General features: G+C 39.7%; 1 protein-coding gene across 5 annotated transcripts in view; it reads left to right on the top strand.

The window, feature by feature from the left end:
- The window catches only part of LOC108434373 (uncharacterized G-patch domain protein DDB_G0278987-like), a 34,952-nt gene extending 12,362 nt beyond the window's left edge, over nucleotides 1-22,590 (top strand). Inside the window, exons 6-19 of one of the 5 annotated variants that reach the window (XM_037546406.1) lie at nucleotides 6,325-6,410; nucleotides 7,241-7,327; nucleotides 7,414-7,512; nucleotides 7,609-7,722; nucleotides 7,808-7,879; nucleotides 8,955-8,999; nucleotides 11,106-11,166; nucleotides 11,265-11,353; nucleotides 12,486-12,632; nucleotides 14,537-14,656; nucleotides 15,243-15,362; nucleotides 17,305-17,406; nucleotides 18,461-18,520; nucleotides 20,676-22,589. In XM_037546406.1, coding sequence (XP_037402303.1) covers nucleotides 6,325-6,410; nucleotides 7,241-7,327; nucleotides 7,414-7,512; nucleotides 7,609-7,722; nucleotides 7,808-7,879; nucleotides 8,955-8,999; nucleotides 11,106-11,166; nucleotides 11,265-11,353; nucleotides 12,486-12,632; nucleotides 14,537-14,656; nucleotides 15,243-15,362; nucleotides 17,305-17,406; nucleotides 18,461-18,520; nucleotides 20,676-20,927 — 1,454 coding nt within the window. In that variant the 3' untranslated portion in view covers nucleotides 20,928-22,589. Of the gene's footprint in view, nucleotides 1-6,324; nucleotides 6,411-7,165; nucleotides 7,328-7,413; nucleotides 7,513-7,608; nucleotides 7,723-7,807; nucleotides 7,880-8,954; nucleotides 9,000-11,105; nucleotides 11,167-11,264; nucleotides 11,354-12,485; nucleotides 12,633-14,536; nucleotides 14,657-15,242; nucleotides 15,363-17,304; nucleotides 17,407-18,460; nucleotides 18,521-20,675 lie in introns of all 5 variants that reach the window. The other 4 variants (XM_037546403.1, XM_037546405.1, XM_037546404.1 and 1 more) reach the window with 4 other exon arrangements.
- The last annotated feature ends 801 nt before the right edge of the window (nucleotides 22,591-23,391 follow it).

The raw sequence follows: 23,391 nt of genomic DNA, 5'->3' as shown, positions 1-23,391 counted from the left end.
GCTCTGCTAAAGTCTGAGTAGACTGATAAATCAATGCGATCAGTTATTAATCTCAGTGTTACTGAGCTCTGCTAAAGCCTGAGTAGACTGATAAATCAATGTGATGATCAGTTATTAATCTCAGTGTTACTGAGCTCTGCTAAAGCCTGAGTAGACTGATAAATCAATGTGATCGGTTATTAATCTCAGCGTTACTGAGCTCTGCCAAAGCCTGAGTAGACTGATAAATCAATGTGATCAGTTATTAATCTCAGTGTTACTGAGCTCTGCTAAAGTCTGAGTAGACTGATAAATCAATGTGATCAGTTATTAATCTCAGTGTTACTGAGCTCTGCTAAAGCCTGAGTAGACTGATAAATCAATGTGATGATCAGTTATTAATCTCAGTGTTACTGAGCTCTGCTAAAGCCTGAGTAGACTGATAAATCAATGTGATCAGTTATTAATCTCAGTGTTACTGAGCTCTGCTAAAGTCTGAGTAGACTGATAAATCAATGTGATCAGTTATTAATCTCAGTGTTACTGAGCTCTGCTAAAGCCTGAGTAGACTGATAAATCAATGTGATCAGTTATTAATCTCAGTGTTACTGAGCTCTGCTAAAGTCTGAGTAGACTGATAAATCAATGCGATCAGTTATAAAATCTCAGTGTTACTGAGCTCTGCTAAAGTCTGAGTAGACTGATAAATCAATGCGATCAGTTATTAATCTCAGTGTTACTGAGCTCTGCTAAAGCCTGAGTAGACTGATAAATCAATGTGATCAGTTATTAATCTCAGTGTTACTGAGCTCTGCTAAAGCCTGAGTAGACTGATAAATCAATGTGATCGGTTATTAATCTCAGTGTTACTGAGCTCTGATAAAGCCTGAGTAGACTGATAAATCAATGTGATGATCAGTTATTAATCTCAGTGTTACTGAGCTCTGCTAAAGCCTAAGTAGACTGATAAATCAATGTGATCAGTTATTAATCTCAGTGTTACTGAGCTCTGCTAAAGCCTGCGTAGACTGATAAATCAATGTGATGATCAGTTATTAATCTCAGTGTTACTGAGCTCTGCTAAAGCCTGAGTAGACTGATAAATCAATGCGATCAGTTATTAATCTCAGTGTTACTGAGCTCTGCTAAAGCCTGAGTAGACTGATAAATCAATGCGATCAGTTATTAATCTGTGTTACTGAGCTCTGCTAAAGTCTGAGTAGACTGATAAATCAATGTGATCAGTTATTAATCTCAGTGTTACTGAGCTCTGCTAAAGCCTGAGTAGACTGATAAATCAATGTGATGATCAGTTATTAATCTCAGTGTTACTGAGCTCTGCTAAAGCCTGAGTAGACTGATAAATCAATGTGATCAGTTATTAATCTCAGTGTTACTGAGCTCTGCTAAAGCCTGAGTAGACTGATAAATCAATGTGATCAGTTATTAATCTCAGTGTTACTGAGCTCTGCTAAAGCCTGAGTGGACTGATAAATCAATGTGATCAATTATTAGTCTCAGTGTTACTGAGCTCTGCTAAAGCCTGAGTAGACTGATAAATCAATGTGATCAGTTATTAATCTCAGTGTTACTGAGCTCTGATAAAGCCTGAGTAGACTGATAAATCAATGTGATGATCAGTTATTAATCTCAGTGTTACTGAGCTCTGCTAAAGCCTAAGTAGACTGATAAATCAATGTGATCAGTTATTAATCTCAGTGTTACTGAGCTCTGCTAAAGCCTGCGTAGACTGATAAATCAATGTGATGATCAGTTATTAATCTCAGTGTTACTAAGCTCTGCTAAAGCCTGAGTAGACTGATAAATCAATGCGATCATTTATTAATCTCAGTGTTACTGAGCTCTGCTAAAGCCTGAGTAGACTGATAAATCAATGTGATCAGTTATTAATCTCAGTGTTACTGAGCTCTGCTAAAGTCTGAGTAGACTGATAAATCAATGCGATCAGTTATTAATCTCAGTGTTACTGAGCTCTGCTAAAGCCTGAGTAGACTGATAAATCAATGTGATGATCAGTTATTAATCTCAGTGTTACTGAGCTCTGCTAAAGCCTGAGTAGACTGATAAATCAATGTGATCGGTTATTAATCTCAGCGTTACTGAGCTCTGCCAAAGCCTGAGTAGACTGATAAATCAATGCGATCAGTTATTAATGTCAGCGTTACTGAGCTCTGCCAAAGCCTGAGTAGACTGATAAATCAATGCGATCAGTTATTAATCTCAGTGTTACTGAGCTCTGCTAAAGCCTGAGTAGACTGATAAATCAATGTGATCGGTTATTAATCTCAGTGTTACTGAGCTCTGCTAAAGCCTGAGTAGACTGATAAATCAATGTGATCGGTTATTAATCTCAGTGTTACTGAGCTCTGCTAAAGCCTGAGTAGACTGATAAATCAATGTGATCGGTTATTAATCTCAGCGTTACTGAGCTCTGCTAAAGCCTGAGTGGACTGATAAAACAATGTGATCAGTTATTAATCTCAGTGTTACTGAGCTCTGCTAAAGCCTGAGTAGACTGATAAATCAATGTGATCAGTTATTAATCTCAGTGTTACTGAGCTCTGCTAAAGCCTGAGTAGACTGATAAATCAATGTGATCAGTTATTAATCTCAGTGTTACTGAGCTCTGCTAAAGTCTGAGTAGACTGATAAATCAATGTGATCGGTTATTAATCTCAGTGTTACTGAGCTCTGCTAAAGCCTGAGTAGACTGATAAATCAATGTGATCGGTTATTAATCTCAGCGTTACTGAGCTCTGCTAAAGCCTGAGTAGACTGATAAATCAATGTGATCAGTTATTAATCTCAGTGTTACTGAGCTCTGCTAAAGCCTGAGTAGACTGATAAATCAATGTGATCAGTTATTAATCTCAGTGTTACTGAGCTCTGCTAAAGCCTGAGTAGACTGATAAATCAATGTGATCGGTTATTAATCTCAGTGTTACTGAGCGCTGCTAAAGCCAAAGTAACCAAAAATGTTCCAAACCTGATATATATAGTCTCTGGATGCTCTTAATTACAATATCATTTAGAAGTCAATTTAATTTACCTATGCTCAATGTTGACACTGCAGGAAAGAAAGTCTACTGTCAGCTTGTTGTTAGCACTTTTATAGAATTATTCATATTTTGGCTACTTATATCAGGTTTGGAACATTTGTGGTTACTACAAGGTGAATTTTGAAAAATGTCTAGAGACAAACTGCTTAGTTACTAATAAGGCCACAGCATTTGCTACTGAATGACGCGTGGCTTCAGAGGTCTCAGGGATTCTAGCCAATGTTCTGGAAAGCTTGCCCAACGTTGCAACATTAGATGAAGGAGTGCAAGGAAAGGCTGAATATTGCAGAATCTGTTGTATAGGTGAATTTTAGACCCCACATTATAGCTGCACTGTGTCACACAGTACAGAACACAATGAGTTTTATTCTATTGCATTATGTCTCATATCAAGCAGAGGCTCATATCGCATTGCCTTCATATTCAGCAATGTGTCATTGCTTTCCAGTGAATATAATGGATAGCTCCATCAACTATGGCCACGGCGTGCACACACACACACACACACTTGCAGTGGGAAGTGCTGCCCAAATGAAACTCACAGGTGCCACAACATGATGAGTGAGACTTTCAATTACAGGAGCTGCACACCCCCTCCCCTCAACCAACCACACACACACACACACACACACACACACACACACCCATACTCACATAGGTTTATGTTCACACAGTGTCAGGATGCGGGAGCATGATGCCCATGTATTATGTAAATAGGCCTATTTCCAGACCCAAATTAGGTCTGAACATAGAATGAAGATGGCAAATTACCACTTAGTTGAAGTGCAATTTCACCCACAAGCTTCATCCATGTCCAAGAACCTGGTTCTATGTACCCTCTATGTATTATACAAGTACCTATTTGTAATAATAATATGTCACATATATCTGACAAAAACACATGGACTGGGAAAATGGTGGTAGAAAATGGGCAGTCATGGGCTGGAGGTTAGGGAACCAGCCTCATGACCGGAAGGTCACCGGTTTGATCCCCAGAGCTGACAGTCCATGACGGAGGTGTCCTTGAGCAAGACACCTAGCACCCAACTTCTCCCCGGGCACTGCAGATTGGGCTGCCCACCGCTCTGGGCAAGTGTGCTCACTGCCCCCTAGTGTGTGTGTGTGTGTGTGTGTGTGTGTGTGTGTGTGTGTGCTCACTAGTGTGTATGTGGTGTTTCACTTCACGGATGGGATAAATGCGGAGGTGTAATTTCCCCGTTGTGGGATTAATAAGGGTCTCTTAATTTAATTAAAACTTTTCAGAAAGCAAAATTTTTAATTTCCAATGGTGGTGTATAACCTTTACCAAAAGGGTTCTTCTATTGTTCCAATGTCAGGGTTGTTACAACGGAAGAACCCTTTTTGGTGCATACAGATCCCCTTTTAAAGGTTCTACATAGAAGCCTCTACAGCACAGTCTCCATCCAACCCTTTCATAATGCAAAGAATCATGCAAGGGAATTTTTTTGAATGTTCACGGTTCGTTCTTGAACCATTTTCTTTCCTAAAGAACCCTTGAAGAAACATCATTTATAAGTGTGCAACTTAAAATCAGGGTTATTTCTTTCCATGGGTCATTTTGAGGTACCAGGTTAATATATTATAAGATTCGTTTTAGAAATGACAAATATGTGGATTTTGAACTGACCGTTGACAAAAGGCTGGGTGTCCTTTAGCCTGGAGGATGTAGTGTCCATGATTTCAAATTTTGATCCATCAGATCAAAGGACAGTTTTTTCACTTCACCTCAGCTCAACCTAAATGAGCTCAGGCCCAGAGAAGGTGGCAGCGTTTCTGGATCCTGTTTCTATTTGGTTTCTTCTTCGTGTTTTAGAGTTTTACAGCATTTGAGGATGCAGTGTTGAACTGTGTTCACAGACAGTGGTTTTCAGAAGTGTTTCTGAGCCCATGCAGTGATTTCCACTACAGAATCAGGTCTGTTTTTAATGCAGTGCTGCTTGAGAGCCCAAAGATCACGGCCAGCAGATACTGGTTTTCAGCCTCGTCCCTCATAGACAGAGATTTGTCCGGAGTCTTTTAATATTTATTTTTATGTACTGTAAATGATTAAATCCCCACGTTCTTTGTTGTTTTATGTTGAGAAACATTTTTCTTGAATTGTTGCTCTATTTGATGGTGCAGTCTTTTACAGAGTGGTGAACCCTCCTCATCTTTACTTCTGAAAGACTCAGATTCTCTGAGAAACTATTTTAGACCCAGTCATGTTACTGACCTGTTGCTAATCCACCATCAGGTCTTTTGTTTTAGAATTACACACTTTACCAGCCTTTTATTGTCCCATATTAACTTTTCGGACATGTTGCTGACATCAAATTCAAAATTGGCCCATCTTTTCCAAAAACACAATATAATTTCTCAGTTTCAACATTCAACATTCAACATTAGGCGGCACGGTGGTGTGGTGGGTAGCGCTGTCGCCTCACAGCGAGGAGGGCCTGGGTTCAATTCCCCGGCCGGGTGACCAGGGTCCTTTCTGTGTGGAGTTTGCATGTTTGCGTTGGTTTCCTCCCACAGTCCAAAGACATGCAGTCAGGCCAATTGGACGTGCTAAATTACCCCTAGGTGTGAGTGACTGTCTGTGTCTGTCTGCCCTGCGATGGACTGGCGACCTGCCCAAGGTGTATCCTGCCTTCCGCCCGAAGACTGTTGGGATAGGCTCCTGCGACCCTGATGGAGAAGCGGCTTAGAAGATGGATGGATGGAGTTTCAACATTTGATATTGTTCTATTTTCAGTTAAATTTAGGCCTTACATGATTTGAACATCATTGCGTTGTATTTTATATATGTTTTGCACAGCGTCCCAACATTTTTGGCAACAGCTATGTCATTTGTTTTCTAGCACATCGTTAATTCACTAAAGATTCATTTCTGCAGTTTCTTTTACAGCATGAGACTAAAATGATCTGAGGTTATTTCTGCAGTTTGTTTCATATCACAAAATTAATAAACTGGGTATGTTCTGTTTGTTTTACACAATGGGATTAATATGACTTTTATATTTCTACAGTTTGCTATATTTTAGATGTTTTAACTCATATAAGAAGGTGTGTCTTAATTGGTTATGTAGAGAAAACATTTTTTATTGTTGTTATTCCTCCATACTGTGCTTCAGGCTTTAGTTCTGCTTATTACCGCAGACAAATAGGCTCTGTGGGAATCATTGAGTACGAGCGTGGATCTGTTTTCCCGCCTGCACTGTGTTTGGCTGATGACTCAGCAGTGTGTCCTCTGTGTGTCCCTCAGGTCTGGTGCTGGAAATAGTGTTAACACCACTGAAGGAGCAGAACGATGAGCTGGAGAGGAAGAAAGCGAGAAAAGACAGCACTCGAGTGAGCACCTCTGCTGCTGCAGGCTCAGAGTGTGTCTGGGGGGGGGGGGTGTTAGGTGTGTGTGTGTGTGTGTGTGTGTGTCAGGGTGTGTGGGTGTGTGGGGGCATATATGTGTTAGATGTGTGTGTGGAGGAGGTGTTAGGTGTGCGTGTGAGTGTGTTTTATGTGTGTGTGGTGGGATTGTGTGTGTGTATGTGTGTGTGTCTGTGCATGTGTGTCTGTGTGTGTGCGTGGGGGGGCTTGTGTGTAAGGGGTATGTGTGTGTGTGTGTGTTGTGTGGGGGGCTTGTGTGTAAGGTGTATGTGTGTTTGTGTATGTGTGTGTGTGTGTGCTGTGTGGGGGGCTTGTGTGTAAGTGTATGTGTGTGTGTGTGTATGTGTGTGTGTGTGTGTGTGTGTGTGTGTGTGTGTTGTGTGGGGGGCTTGTGTGTAAGGTGTATGTGTGTGTGTGTGGGAGGGGATGGTAGTTGTGGTAGGTCTGGGTGGGGGGGGGGGGTGTGTGTGTGTGTGTGTGTGTGTGTGTGTGTATGTGTGTGTGTGTGTGTGGGTGTTTCTGTGAACAGTAACGCATAAGAACTATATGTATCTGAATGAAAATAAATAAATAAATAAACAAATAAACAAACAAATAAATAAATAAAGTCATGAAAGGAGAACTCCAGCGTTTGCTCTTCAGACGTCTTTGATTGAGATATAAACTTCCCCACAGTCTGGAAGCGGCAGTGACTCTGTAACTGTGTTGTTTGTCTTCTACAGTATATTTTGCTCTATTTCATCAATGGTGCCAATAATTCTGGGCCTGACTGTACATCTTCATCTCTTGCCCAGAAGAAGAAAATGAAGAAGAAGGACAAGAAAAAGCAAAAGAAGAAGAAGAAGAACAAGAAGCATAAGAAGAAGAAGAAAAAGAAGAAGAAGGCAAGCGGTGTAAAACGAGTATGAATGTTCTTGTTTGATGTAAGCAGCGACACAAACTCGTGCCTTACTCTCTCTCTCCTTCTCAGGATTCCAGCTGCTCTTCCTCATCTGATAGCTCCTCCTCAGATATAGAAGATGAGGAAAAGAAGAAGAAGAAGAAAAAGAAGGCCAAGAAAAAAAAGAAGGTATTAAACTGGCCTAAAATACATATATTGATATTTTTGTCTTCTGTTTTGTTTGTTTGTCTTAGTAAGCACGGATTTTTATGTGATAATGGTCAGGATTCATCAATCGACAGTACCAGCGAAGATGAAAGGAGGAAGAAGAAGAAAAAGAAGGAAAAAAAGAGGAAGAAGAAAAACAAGAAGAAGCAGAAGAGGAAACATAAGAAAAAGGTGAGGCAAAGAAAGGCATATTTATCGCATATAACTATATAAAATTCCTACAAAATTCCATATAGGTCAATGTTCCTTGCCTCAGTACTACAGCTCCAGCTCCAGTTCATCCTCATCTGAGAGCGAAGAGGAACAGCTGATCAAGAGCATTAAGAAAGTAAGATGACTTTAATTGTGGCTAAATTACTGATTAACTAGATATACTAAAACATTACTACCTACTACTAGTGGTAAATTACTACCACATTACTACTATTGATATACTAAAACATTACTACCTACTACTAGTGGTAAATTACTACCACATTACTACTATTGATATACTAAAACATTACTACCTACTACTAGTGGTAAATTACTACCACATTACTACTATTGATATACTAAAACAATACTACCTACTACTAGTGGTAAATTACTACCACATTACTACTATTGATATACTAAAACATTACTACCTACTACTAGTGGTAAATTACTACCACATTACTACTATTGATATACTAAAACATTACTACCTACTACTAGTTGTAACTTACTACTTCATTACTACTTTTGATATACTAAAACATTACTACTTACTACTACTGGTAAATTACTACAACATTACTACTATTGATATACTAAAACATTACTACTTACTACTACTGGTAAATTACTACAACATTACTACTATTGATATACTAAAACATTACTACTTACTACTACTGATAAATTACTACTTCATTACTACTTTTGATATACTAAAACATTACTACTTACTACTACTGGTAAATTACTACAACATTACTACTATTGATATACTAAAACATTACTACTTATTACTACTGGTAAATTACTACAGCATTACTGTTATTGATATACTAAAACATTACTACTTATTACTACTGGTAAATTACTACTACATTACTGTTATTGATATACTAAAACATTACTACTTACTACTACTGGTAAATTACTACTACATTACTACTTTTGATATACTAAAACATTACTATTTACTACACTTACCAGTACTACTTTATTACTTAAACTTCTACTTTATTACTTACCAGTACTACATTACTACTGAACATGTTATATCTGTTTACTGAATTGCTACAGTTTTAGAAGTATCTACTAGTACTGAAATATTACTAGTACTACTACTTACATCCACTGAAGTTCTACCAGATTACTTCTGTATTTTGTAACAGAGTTATGTGCTAGCTAATGTGGAGCGCTGTTTGTAGGAGAAAGGAGAATGCTCGGTTCGGGATGGTGGTGCAGAGAAAAAGGTATGAACACTAGCACGCAGGATTAGCATTCAGCCCTCAGGAACTATAAATTATATTAAACTGAATTATTAGAAGAGCAATTTTACTGCAGTGGGGCGTCCACACCGTCAGCTCTGCTGCCAGATGTTTCTGTCCACTCTTCCCACCACCTGCTAATGTGTCAGCAATTACCCCGCAGGGCGGAGACCCCTCGGTGTCGAGTCGGCCCCCATTTCTTCACTAAACGTGTCTCATCATCACTTTTATCACTGCGCTTCTGCCTGACGGTGTTATTTCATTAGAATAAGGGTTTCAAAGGACCTTCCCAATCAGCTCGTCTCACCGTCCACCTTAATCTTCGAATATTTAATAAGGGGAATGAAATTGAGGTCGAGGAGCCGAGCATCTTGGGTAATGTGGTTATCCAGAGGGTGGACTGCTGCTTTCTTGTTCTACCTTGGTTCAAAATTAGACCCTAAACATGCTGAAAAGGGGAGTTGATGACTGTTTTACCTGTTACCTTTTTTTACATAATAGCCTCGTTAATTGCATTGTGTAATTCGCTGTTTTAAAATTTGACTCGCCTTCAGGTTCGACAGCTTTTGCTTGTTCTGACGTCAAAAAAATGATGAAAAATGGCAAAAATGTAAAGGAATGTTAAAACAGTAAAAGTCTGGGTCCCACTTTATATTAAGTGTCTCTAATAACTGTGTAGTTACACATCAATAGCCTATTTAACAACACTGTAACTATCCATCCATCCATCCATCCATTTTCTAAGCCGCTTCTCCGTCAGGGTGGTGGGGGGGTTGCTGGAGCCTATCCCAGCAGTCTTCAGGCGGAAGGCAGGATACACCCTGGACAGGTCGCCAGCCCATCGCAGGGCTACTTCTACTGCTACTGATGATTTAGTCAGTGTTACAGACGGATTACAGCAGTACAGCCTCTGTAATTACACATGTATATTTTGCCTCTTGTAATTACACATGAATATCTTTTTGATACAAGATCAGAAGGTTTTTTAAATATTACATTTGGTTTACATAATTACTGTAGAATGACTGTAACAAGGTAACTAATCACATCAGATTACTTGCCAATCTATAATTACCACTCTGTAAATGCACTGTACCTATATAACAACTGAAGTTGCTACACATGTGTAATTACATAAGATGTACTGCTGTAATCCGTCTGTAACAGTGACTCAAACATTAGTAGTTCCCTTGTTGTTGCAGAAGTTGTTCACATATAACTACACAGTTATTAGGGACACTTAATATAAAGTGGGACCAAATTCTATGCTATTACAATGCGCTACCTACATGACACATGTATAAGTAGTGAATAACATATTTATAATGCAATAATTGAATATTTATTAAAGACCTTGTTTTTTCCTAAGTTCCATTATTTTGGAATTAATGCTTTATAACAGTGTTATAAATGCAAAAATAGAACTTGTTACAGTACAATGTCATATTGCAACATTATTTATTGAGTTGTTTGTTTGTTTATCTCTTTCTTCATTTCTTTCTTTCTCAGTTCTTTTTTATCGCCTTTTTTCCCCTGTTTCTTTCTTTCATTCTTTCTCTCTTTATTCTTCCTTAATTCTTTCATTCCCTTTTCTTCTTTCCTTTCCTTTTCTTTTTTCCTTCTGCTCCTTCTCTTTCTTCTTTTTCTTCATTTGTCTTTCCTATTTTCTTCTTCTTTCCTTTCTTTCTTTGCTTCTCAATAAAGTGACATTGCATTGCCCTCAGCTATAGTTTGACATTAGTTGCATTTATAACACTGTTATGAAGCACTATTCCATATGGACTAGGTCCATTACTTATAGTAATAGTGCTTCATAACAGTGTTATAAATGCAGAAAATCTCACTTTATACAGTACAGTGTTACAAAACAATGATATTTACTGTATAACATTGTCATTTACTGTATATTTACTGTATTACATTGTGATTAGTGGGATAAAGTGTTCATAGACACTCAAATACTGCTTAATAAGTGTTATTCAATGCTTACGCATGTGTTATAAAGTTGCTGTAAAGTTATCCTTCAAACAAAGAGCTGTAACTAATATGAAATTGATATGAAATGATGGCATCTCTCTGTTGTGGTCGTAGGAGGTACAGATGGAGTTTGGAGAAGGGACGACGGGCGAGGAGAGCTTCGCTGGCGCTTCACGTGAGACATTTTCACTTTTACAAACATCTGAAACGTTCAACGTCCGTCCGTCCGTCCGTCCGTCCAGCTAACAGTCAAGTCTTCACTACATTTCCCAGAATTCCCTGCAGAGGCTGAGCAGGACTGCAGGAGGTGTGACGATGGAGAAAGAAGAGAGGGCGCTAAGAAGAAGTTAAAGAAGAAAAAGGTAGAAACTACTTTTTAGACTTATATTCCTTCTTTATTTCTTTCTTTCTTCACTTGGTCTTTTTTTTCTTTGTTAAATCTTTTTTCTTTCCTTTCTTTCTTTCTTACTTTCTTTCCTTTCTTTCTCTCTCAGTCTTTCTTTCTCTCTCTCATCTTTCTTCCAATTCACTCCTTCATTCCTTTCTTTTAATTTTTCCTATTTTCTTTCCTTCACTTCCCCCCTCTTTTTCTTTCTTTCTTTCATTCTTTCTTTTCCTGTATACTTTCTGCCTGTCTGTCTTTCTTTTTCTTCCTTAATTCTTTTTTATTCCTTTATCTGTATTTTTCCTTTTCCTTCCTTTCTTTCTTTCTTTCTTTCTTTCTTTCTTTCTTTCTTTCTTTCTTTCTTTTCTTTCTCACACTTTCTTCCTTCCTATTCCTTCCTTCATTCTTTCATTTATTTCATTTCCTCTCTTTCTCACTGTCTTTCCTTTTCTTTGCCCATTCATTTCTTTCTATCTCTTCTAGTTTCTTTTTCTTCTTTCCTTCTTTTTCTTCATTCAGTTCCTTCTCCCTCTTAATTCCTTCTTTTTCTTTCATTCCTTCGCTTATTTCATTTCTTTTTCTTTTTTTCTTTCATCCAGTCCTTTTTTCCTCCTGCCCTTCTTCTTATTTCTTTCCTTCCTCTAAACTCTTCAATGAGTGTTTAGATATTTTCTTTTGTACTTTCAACATTTTTGTGAAGAACAAAATAAAACGATGAATTTTATTATTTTGTTTTTTAGATTTTCCTTTTTGTCATTTGTCAGTCATTTGTCTACTTTCAAACCATAATAAATCGTGGCTGGAAGGTTTATCGTAAACTTAATTCTGGCGGCTGCATGGTTTTCACAATCTTCCGCAGCTCCATTCATCATTCTGGAAGCATCTAAATGTGCGCTCAGCTTCCCAGTTTCACGGTTAATTATTGAACCACACGAAGATGAATGGCACCAGCCCATTACAGTCATGGTGAACGTTCATCTGCTACCAAACTGGCTTTCTTTCACTCAAACAGCTGCTTCAAACTTTATACGCAATTATGTTCATGTTTTACATGGTTAGAGAAACACGTCAACAGTATTAACATGTTTTGAAATGTATTTTGTCATTAGGATTCTGCTTCATCATCGTCTTCCTCATCTGTGGATAGTTCATCCTCAGACAGCGATGATGACAAAAAAAAGAAGAAGAAGAAAAAGAAGAAGAAGAAGAAGAAGAAGAAGAAGAAGAAGAAGAAGAAGAAGAAGAGAAAGAAGAAGGTGATCAGAACCGTTCAGCTTATGCCAAACATATTGGAGCAAACCAGTAGATTTTTAAACTTTATAGGATGAAAGTCCAGTTGATGTCGACCAATCACTGAGGAAGGAGTTGCTTGACAACAAGTCATTTTAAAAATTTCGACTTTAAAAATATGTGACGTATCCAAACTCCTCAGGTCAGTAGAGCTTGATGAGTCTTAGACTGCATCATTGGCCCTCATGGAACCAGAGATACGGACCCCAGAATTTCACAAACTCATAGCTGACTTAGGTGCACCCTAGGCGGCTTTGCCGAGATGCTCGCCCACTGTGGAGTTTCAGAGAGCCAGAGAAATTTCGAGCACCATAACTTGGTGAAACTGAAAGTAATCGAACTCAAACTTTAAATGAATGAATGAATAAATGAATGAATGACTTTACAACCATTTGCCACTGTGTTTTGCACACTGTGGAATTAGACCTCTGCATTTAACCCATCCGTGGAGTGAAACACCCACATACATGCATGCTATTTACAGGATTATCGGGCATTAAGTCTCCTCTCCAACGATACATGACTTTTCGTCATAGTTTTCGGGAAACTGGAGATAACAATGGTCAATGTCTGATTTTGAAGCAGTGTTAAATGTTAGAATGACGCCAAACTCCTCAGTAGAGCTTGATGTGCGCTTTCCAAAGAGTCCTAGATTGCATCACTAGTCCTCTGGGAACCAGAGATACGGACCCCAGAATATCACAAAGTTATATCCGACTTGGCCGCATCTTAGGCAGCCTTGCCGAGTTGTTCTCCCACTGTGGAGTTTCAGAGAGCCAGAGAAATTTAGAGCACCACAACTCAGCAAAAAAGAGAGTAACTGACTTCAGTTACAGGATTATAGGGCATTAAGTCTCCTCTCCAACGACACATGACTTTTCGTCGTAGGTTTCGGGAAACTGGAGATAATGATGGTCAACGTCTGATTTGGAAGCAGTGTTAAATGTTAGAATGACGCCAAACTCCTCAGATCAGTAGAGCGTGATATGCATGTCATAATCATGTGATCGGAACTAGTCGACAATAAGTCTGATGCTTCATCTCCACACAGAAAAGTTGATGAGTGGACTAGTGACTAGTCAACAACTCATCCATGTTGCCTGATACTGGTGGTATCTGGTTTTGTAGTTAGTTGTGTTTGCCCACACAGTGGGTAACACTGGTGCCTCAGTGCAAGAAAGACCTGGGTTCGATTCCCTGGCCAGGCAGCTTTCTGTGAGGAGTTCTTATGTTCTCCCCTGTCTGAGTGGGTTTTCTCCCACAGTCCAAAGATAAGCAGCCGGGCCAGTTGTGAGTAAGTCTATGTATGTGCCCTGTGATGGACTGGCGACCCCTCCAATGATCGCTGGGATAGGCTCCAGCGACCCAGACAGATAAATGTCTCAGATTTTGTGTTTGTATTTGTCCATTTGCTTAAATTTGACTTTGATGGTGAGGACCCCCACAGAACCCCCACAGAGCAGGTACTATTTGGGTGGTGGGTCATTCTCAGCACTGCAGTAACACTGACATGGTGGTGGTGTGTTAGTGTGTGTTGCGCTGGTACGAGTGGATCAGACACAGCAGTGCTGCTAGAGTATTTAAACACTGTGTCCACTCACTGTCCACTCTATTAGACACTCCTACCTTGTCAATCCACCTTGTAGATGTTATAGATGATAGCTCATCTGCTACACAGTTTGTGTTGGTCATTCTCTATGGACTACAGTTTGTAATTGTAGAACTACAAAGTGCTCCTATGATCAGTGGAGCTGGTAAAATGGACAAAGAGGGTTTACTTAACGAAGCTTAACAGAGTTTTTACCAGTTGAAAGCTTTATTTGAATTAATGATAACGTCGTGGAACCTATACTGAATCTTTTATGTTCAGGACTCCAGCTCGTCTTCATCTTCAGAGGACTCCTCGTCCTCTTCAGAGAGCGATAATGATGACAAAAAGAAGAAAAAGAAGAAGAAAAAGAAGAAAAAAAAGAAAAAGGCAAAGAAGAAGGTAAACACAGCTTGAATCGTTTTGTTTAAAAGCAGTAGTATAAAAATTGTATTAGTGCAATAAAAAGATGACTTATCGTTTAAAGCTTTTAAGGATATTGTGATAATGCCATAAAAAGTGACTGTAAATTTACAGCTGCAATTCGTTTTACAGTAAAAGGCTGTTTTTTGTGTAAAACAGGATAATACCATAGAAAACTGGCTGCTATTTTACAGCAGTTTTTTTTACAGAGTAGTTAACTTTTATTTTATCTAATCTGTAAATATAATTCTCTTTGCAAAATGTCATTTTTGTGTCGTAGCTTGTTTACATGTTTGGGTCCATTTTACATGTATTGTGTTCAGGATTATCAGTTCAGGCTGGAGCCATGGACACTAAGAGAATGAATTAAACATGCTTTAATCTAATCCTTAGAAATGAATGATTCGAATCTTATCTAAGCCATTTATTCATTACTGCACAAAATAGTCCATTTAATCTAATGGAGTTGCTTTAATTGATGCAGGTGCTTTACATAATGAAGAATATTTGATTAAAGTTAAAACAAATTCAACAATTTTAAAATGTAGAGGTAATTTGTCCACAGGATTCCAGCTCATCATCATCAGACTGGTCTTCATCAGACAGTGGTGATGACAAGAGGAAGAAGAAGAAAAAGAAGAAGAAGAAGAAGAAGAAAAAGAAGAAGAAGAGGAAGGCGAAAATGGTAAGATTCTCCATTACAGCCCAGCCATTGTCTTACATCTCTACTTAAACTCTAAGGTTCCTAAAAGGTTCTTGGCTCAGATGTACAGAAGAAGCCTTTATATTGAGGTTTTTTACACTTGCACATGTAATTTACAAAAAACTTCCCATCCTTCGCAAAGTCCTTTAGGGAATCTAATGTGCTTCTTCTACAACAGGGGTCAAAACCTTGTTCCTGGAGATCCACAGTACTGTGTGAAATCAGAGACCAACCTTCATTTATTAGATTTCCAGCTACAGCAGACATACATTTTCCAGGAGATATGACTGAGAAGATTTGATACAAGACAATCCATGCAATCAATTGCGCAAGGACAGAGAATGTCAATGGAAACAAGACTTTCCAAAACTGGAGTTCCACAAACTTTTAGTTCTTCTAACATGCAGTGTTTAGTATCTAAATGACAGTGAACTGACTTGCTGGTTTGTTCACCATTGCTTAAGTTTTTTTTAGGGCAATGAGTTACCTCAATTTTTTTAACGTACACTATATTGTCAAAGGTTTTCACTCGCCCATCCAAATCATTGAATTGAGCTGTTCCAATCACTTCCATGGCCACAGGTGTATAAAGCCAAGCCCCTAGGCCTGCAGACTGCTTCTACAGACATTAGTGAATGAATGGGTCGCTCTCAGGAGCTCAGTGAATTCCAGTGTGGTACCGTGATCGGGCGCCTCCTGTGCAACAAGTCCAGTCATGAAATTTCCTCTCCACTAAATATTCCATGGTCAACTGTCAGTGGTATTAAAACAAAGTGGAAGCGATTGGGAATGACAGCAACTCAGCCACAAAGTGGTTTGGCCATGTAAAATGAGCGGGGTCAGCAGATGCTGAGGCGCATAGTGCACAGAGGTCACTGACTTTCTGCAGAGTCAATCACTACAGATCTCCAAACTTCATGTGGCCTTCAGATCAGCTCAAGAACAGCGTAGAGAGCTTCATGGAATGGGTTTCCAAGCCTTACATCACCAAGCGCAATGCAAAGCATGGAGTGCAGTGGTGTAAAGCGCTGCCAATGGACTCTAGAGCAGTGGAGACGTGTTCTCTGGACTGACCAATCACACTTCTCTGTCTGGGAATCTGATGGATGAGTCTGGGTTTGTCGGTTGCCAGGAGAACGGTACTTGTCTGACTGCATTGTGCCAAGTGTAAAGTTTGGTGGAGGGGGGATTATGGTGTGGGGTTGTTTTTCAGGAATTGGGCTCGGCCCCTTAGTTCCAGTGAAAGGAACTCTTAATGATTCCCCAAGAGATTTTGGACAATTTCATGCTCCCAACTTTGTGGGAACAGTTTGGGGATGACCCCTTCCTGCTCCAACATGACTGCGCACTAGTGCACAAAGCAGGTCCATAAAGACATGGATGAGCAAGTTTGGTGTGGAAGAACTTGACTGGCCTGCATAGAGTCCTGACCTCAGCCCCAAAGAACACCTTTGGGATGAATTAGAGCGGAGACTGTGAGCCAGGCCTTCTCGTCCAGCATCAGTGTCTCACCTCACTAATGCACATAAACACGCTCCTAACCCTTGTAGAAAGCCTTCCCAGAAGAGTTGAAACTCTTATAGCTTCAAAGGGTGGGCCAAAATCATATTAAACCCTATGGATTAAGAATGGGACATCACTCAAGTTCATATGCATGTGAAGCCAGACGAGCGAATACTTTTGGAAATACAGTGTATGTGAACATTATTGGGCTTATACTGTACTTAATGGCTGTTTTGACTGGAAATTAAATGTCTCTGAATTTTGTTCCAACCACAGTCTTTTCCTATAAGCTCTACTGGAATATTGATCTCCAGCCAGAGGGTTGGTTCTCACTGTTACATGTCAGCATTTTCTTTCCAAAAATATTCTTTAATGCATGTTGAGTCAAAGTAGAAAACAGTCTTCTCTGTTTGTTTGATAGGATTCCAGCTCCTCATCTTCTTCTGACAGTGAGGATGAGAAGGAGAGGAGGAAGAGGAAGAAAAAGGCCAGGAAGAAGAAACGTATGACTAAGAAGAAGAAAGTGAGCAAAGTTCTTTACCAATATCTAAACACAATTCTTAACATAATACTTCATATAAAATCGACTTGCATGATGTATGTAGTGTCATTTTCCAGCCACCTTACCACAAGGAATAGGAGCTCTGTTCTAATTTCTCTCATGGTAAATGTCGACCATCCTCATAGAGACCTCTGAGAAGGAGGAAGGACGGCATTTTAGCAGACATGGAAATCCTTAGATATTGACATGACCCATATCATAATTTCTTCTTGGTTCTTTTGGATCTAAACATTGCTAACATTTCAAAACATCCCATTCACCCCTCATGTACAAAATCTAAGCCTGCTTTGATGTGACATGACAAAAGCATATACACCCACCCATTCAGTGTTCAGCAGTTTAGCCACGCCCATTAACGCTTTGCACAGGAACAAACAAACAAAAAAACATGTTTAAATCTAAAGAATAAAGAGTCCTTGGGCAAGACTCCTAACACTACCTTTGCCTACCTATGTAAAACAATCAAATTCCAGGTAACTCTGGATGAAAGCATCTGCCAAAATGGGCGGGAATGTAAATGTATAATATGGTTAATTGCACTGGGACTAATTTTATTCAACGTAAGTAAATACTTTAATTAATGCAATGGTTCATCAGTATTTATTTAGGGTGAATAAAAGTAGTTAACGTACTTGGTCCCATGTGAAGTCATTTTGGCCTGAGTTTTTTGTTAGTATATCGCTCGTATCTCCAAAATGCCGACTTTACAAGAGAAGGAAAAAACATGCTTTATTTTTAATGTGAGTCAATGGAACCAGAGATTTTTCCAAGTCATTTTGGGCCATTTCTTTTAGTCCATGCATCATGAAATTTACAGACCTTGTAAAGGGCAACAAGTGTTTTCAAATGATGTCAAAAACTGAAAAATGTCAAAAATGGAGATACGAGGTTTTCTTCCAACAACAGCGTATTGAAAAATAAAAACAAAACAAAAATTTGGGGTATGGGTTTTTTAACATGCATGTGTCAGCTTTCTTTACAGAAAATGAAATACTTTCTTTTCTGTTTATGAAAGGATTCTAGCTCCAGTTTTCCTTTCGGCAATGACGAAAATAAGAACAAAGAGCAAGAGAAGGTACGTGTTGAATTGCAACTGGGAAAATGCCATCAGAGTCGCAGGCCATAGACTTGCTTATCTGGTTTCTGAAGCTGTGCAACAGTGGTCACCAACCCTGGTCAGGGAGATCTGCCTTCCTGTGGAGTCTAGTTCCAAGCACAGTCCACCACACCAAGTACTAACTTCTGAAGAAGTTCCTGATTGGTTGAATCGGATGGGACTGGGTTAGGTGAGGGGACGGGCGGCATGTTAGCTAAATTCAACAGGAAAGCAGATACAAAAGATTTCTCTGAACTCGGACACTGTTGGCTCTCTGTGTGTGAAATGTTGTTGAGCTGCTAGTGAGCAATGAGCAATGAAAGGGGGGGCTGAGAACCCCCTGCTGTGAAAAACTATTCAGACCTCTCCACTAAGACGGCCGCACCAGTACTGACACCAACCGCCACTTTCTTCATGTCCAACAATCCTGTACACCTGACATAATAAATAAATAACACTTAAACAGGATGAAAGCACTTTCTCAAATCATGACTTGTTTGCTTGCCTACAAACGGGGTGATTTAATACATCTGCTTACTTGAGCTGAAGCCCAGGCACCCCAAGCAATTCATTTGTTTCTACCCAGTCAAACGCAAGAAGTTTATTAAGCTGACTTTTTAAGATAATGAAGCTTGATTTGCCACTGTGTTATAGCCAATCAAATGATGACGCTCTCCTCCACATTCTGCTATCCACCGTCGCTATCCACCATCACTTCAAGCTCAGTTAGCTTTCAGTCCACCAGTGTATGAATCTGAAGCTCGGGTAAACGTTGTAACTGTGGACAGTTAATTATGAGATTCCATCCCCTCGAATGTGTCGTTTTTTTACCTTTGTCAATGTCACTTGCAATGCTGTTTTAATGCAATGGCTGGAAAGTGCTTTCTGAAATCGCAAACACCAGCGTTTAATGTGACAGTGCATCAAAGACAGGACAAGAGTGGACCATCAACATTTTATGCCCACCATGACCATATGTCTTACGTATGATGATTAGGTTTAGGTTTTTAAGTTTGCTGCGTTGTTTTTCCTCATCTTTGCACATCACATGTGATTTCATCTCTTGTAACCTTCTCCAGGTCCAGACATTTGGAAATTGTGTCTACCAAGTTGAATCAGTTAGAATCAGACAATAGACTATAGCTCATCGTGCACCTTGGTTGTTTTGGTGATGTTGAAGGTTTTACAGAGTAAACTGTACCACAAGCTGCTGGAGAAGCATTGTGTGACAGATTGAATGGAGAACAGCCAGCACATGCAAGCTCAAGTTAAAGATCATCTCATGTTCAGAGCAAATTTCAAACTTTGGCCAACTAGTGGTTCAGTTCCGGGTGTGAATTTGGTGAGGCTTCCGTTTTGCCGGCTTCTTAATAAAACGTAATAAAACTTAACAGTCACAGGTGTCACAGTGCAACTGTGGCACCATTTGAGGTGGAATGGAAAATCTGATAAATAACCTGGTGGATAAGAAGTGAACTTTGGCTTTGTTTAACTTCGTGCACTAATGGAAAGATGATCGATGGGAGCACTGGGAGTCAATGAAGCTGTGCACATTCATTTAAAACAAAGGCTTTGACTTTTCGGGTACTGTGTAACTACACCCAAAAGGTCCAGGACCACCTGTCGCCCCAGGGCCCCTGGGCAGGTTGAAGAACTCCTGCCTATGAAGATGAAAATCCAGCTTCCAGTTTTGTAAATCGTACACATGGAAATATGTTTGGAGCTGCTCGAAAAAAACAGGTGACAATTGCATTTTTGTGGTGACTCTAAAAGTTTGAGCACTGTTGTCCCACCAATACGCTTCCGTTACTTGCTTTTCACCACAATTTCCAACCTAAATAGATCCAAATCCAGATATAACTTTAGCCACCGTTCCTGTTGATGCTCTAGCCAGTTGAGCAGTCTTTGTGACTGAAGCTCCTGCCAATGATGAACCCTCTAGATGCTTTCGTCTAGCCATCTTGGTCCAAATGCAAAGTTAACCAGGACCTGTCAATATTTTTATATGTCACAGAGCAGAGTAGGGTGTTAACTGCTTGATAATAAAGCAGTGCCCCACTTGTTTATTCAGGCTAATTTGTAGCACATAAACAGTATATAATGAAACAATATCCCTGTTTCCTGCACCGTAAAGGAGACAGCTGGAGAACAGCAGCAGAATGGAGGGCACAAGGCATCGGAAAACAAAGGAGAGCCGTATGAGCCCTTCCCAGGTGACCCAGGGCAGGATGGCCTGGTAGAAGGTGCGGGGTGGTCTGGGCCTAGAGGCAACGGTGGGTTCACCTGGAGGGATGGAGCTTATCCGTCTACCAATCTGGATGCTGAGTCAACACCTGGAACCAGGGAAGAGTCTCCATACCAAATACTGAACGAGCACGAATTGTGATCCACCAGATTCGTTAATGGTGTTATGGTCTCGGCCAATCAGGAGATATAAGCTCTTCATTTCAATGTTTTTAACATGCCTTTGTCGACTAGCCCCCTCACTGTTTCCCCTTGGGGGCAATCCCTGAAGGTCGTTCCATTCCTTTCCTAGCTTAAGAGAAGTTTGTTAGATGATCCCTTGGGTGGGCAAGGAACCAGGGGTCAAAATATCTATACCACCAACAAAACATGGGGTCTTTACTCGGAGTCGGACTGCTTGATTGTATCTCTAACGCCAGCTAGCACCACTGCTGTATTAGCCTCTAAACAAATGGCTAGCAGTCTACTTGATTCCAATTAGTTGGGTGATGCATTTGCATAATGCATGCTGGGTACTGTAGTGAGAGGAACCCTCATAGATGAAAAGACGAAAACATTACAAAATCATGGATTCGGTCAAACCAATCAAATGCTAAATGCTAAATGCTAGATTAAGGCTGGAAAGTGCCTATAAACAAGAGTCACAAAGCTAACATCCAATCAAAGTGCTATGAACATACTAAGCAACAGACATTTATTATACATGACTAAAAACGCAGCTTCAAAAAATATGCTAGCTAGCTTCTCAGAAACCTTAAAGCGAAGCAATTAGCATCAATGGAAATGGTGGGTTCTCTTTCTAAACCAGGAGCTGAAGCCAGCTAACGTAATTATTCACAAGGTTTTAGTAAATTTCACCCAAACATTTCAAGAAAAGTTACAAAGTTTCTTTAGCAAGCTAATCAGCGAGCTACAGGCATGTGTTCCCATTGGAAAGCCGGTGTTGGCTGCTCCTTCCCCGATTCTGAAGCGAAACAGACGAGGGCATGTTAAAGACAGTATGACTGAAATTTTGTACCTAAAGTTTTAGTTTTTTCCACTTTTTTGACTCACTTTTAAACATTCTAGCAATCATGTGATCTAAATTTTGTGAGATGTGATCGAAATTTTGTGAAATGACTTAATCAACATGGAAATAAATCGTCTTTGCAATGTTTCTTTGGCTTTTGCCAGCAATTTCAACCACTATTTCAACGATTATAGTGATTTTCGTGATCTGAAATTACCTGAAATAATGTAAATGGAATGAAATGGGGTAATACTACACCTTTTGGGATGATATTTTTCTTGTTTTTCAGTGGAATATCATAACTGGTCTGACAGTGGGTGAAGAGACGTTGTCACTTTGAGTGAAAGTAATGAATGTACACACATTAGCCTAGAAAATACACACTGGTTTGATGAAATTGCAAACTGGCACCTTTGCATCTAAAGACTGTTATAGTGTTTATCATTGGAGAGATGCCAGTCATTGTAGGCGTCTGTCAGTTTGAACTTGCACAGCTTGTTCATTTCTGTTTTGCTGGATTGCATGACAGCCTTCAATTTGCTTTCAAACAGTTCAAATTTCACATTTCAGCATCTGAATAAAAATGAGTCATGCAGGATTGATTCTGTATCTGTGTTGCTGTTTATACAGACGTCATCTGTCACAATTATAATTACAAGGCTGTGAGCTTTTCAGTTTGCCTTTTGTACATGCAGCTAAATTTTGCAGCAGAGTTTTTCAAAGTAGGTTTAGAACAGAGACGCAGTGAAAGGCATTGGGCAGTGTAATGAGCTGGGTGCTTAACATGCGATAAATAATATAAATATGAATATATTCATGTTTAACATGTTAAAATACATAAATAACATACATTATGCAGTACTGCACAAACGTCTGCAGGGATATTGTTTTTCCACACCTCCAAAGTTCAGTCTGAGAAGCTGGTTACATTTCCTGCCTCTCATGATCCAAACAATCCCGAACACTTTAAGTGATGTTGAGGCCTGGACTATGGGGAGATCAGTGTGGGTTCCCATGGCCGAGCAGCTGCATGCAAGCCTTACATCACCAAGCTCAATGCAAAGCCTTGGATACAGTGCAAAGCAGCACTACTGGACTCTGGAGCAGTGGAAAGTAATTATGTGGAGTGACAAATCACACGTCTCTATCTGTCAGTCTGATGGACAGGTCTGAGTTTGGCAAATGCCAGGAGAACGTTCCCTGCCTGACTGCACTGTGCCAGCTGTAAAGTTTGGCTGAGGAGGGATAATGATTCTGGGCTGTTTTTCAGGGGTTGGTCTAAAACCCTTTGTTCCAGTGAAGGGAATCTTAACGCTTCAGAAGATCAATACATTCTGGACAATTATACACTTCCAACTTTGTGGGAACAGTTTGAAGACAAACCTTTTCTGTTCCAGCATGACTGAGCCCCAGTGACAAAAGCAGCTCCATAAAGGCCTGACTGGGTGAATTTGGTGTGGAAGAGCTTGACTGGCCATCACAGAGCCCTGGCCTCAACCCCATCAAACACCTTTGAGATGAACTACAACGGAGACGGTGAGCCAGGACCTCTCGACCAACATCAGTGTCTGACCCCACAGATGCTCTTCTGGATGAA

This window comes from Pygocentrus nattereri, chromosome 17 (assembly GCF_015220715.1).
Source record: "Pygocentrus nattereri isolate fPygNat1 chromosome 17, fPygNat1.pri, whole genome shotgun sequence".
In the NCBI taxonomy this organism is placed as follows: domain Eukaryota; kingdom Metazoa; phylum Chordata; class Actinopteri; order Characiformes; family Serrasalmidae; genus Pygocentrus; species Pygocentrus nattereri.
Note: the sequence above shows the minus strand (reverse complement) of the source record. Positions and strands in the feature narration are given on the sequence as shown.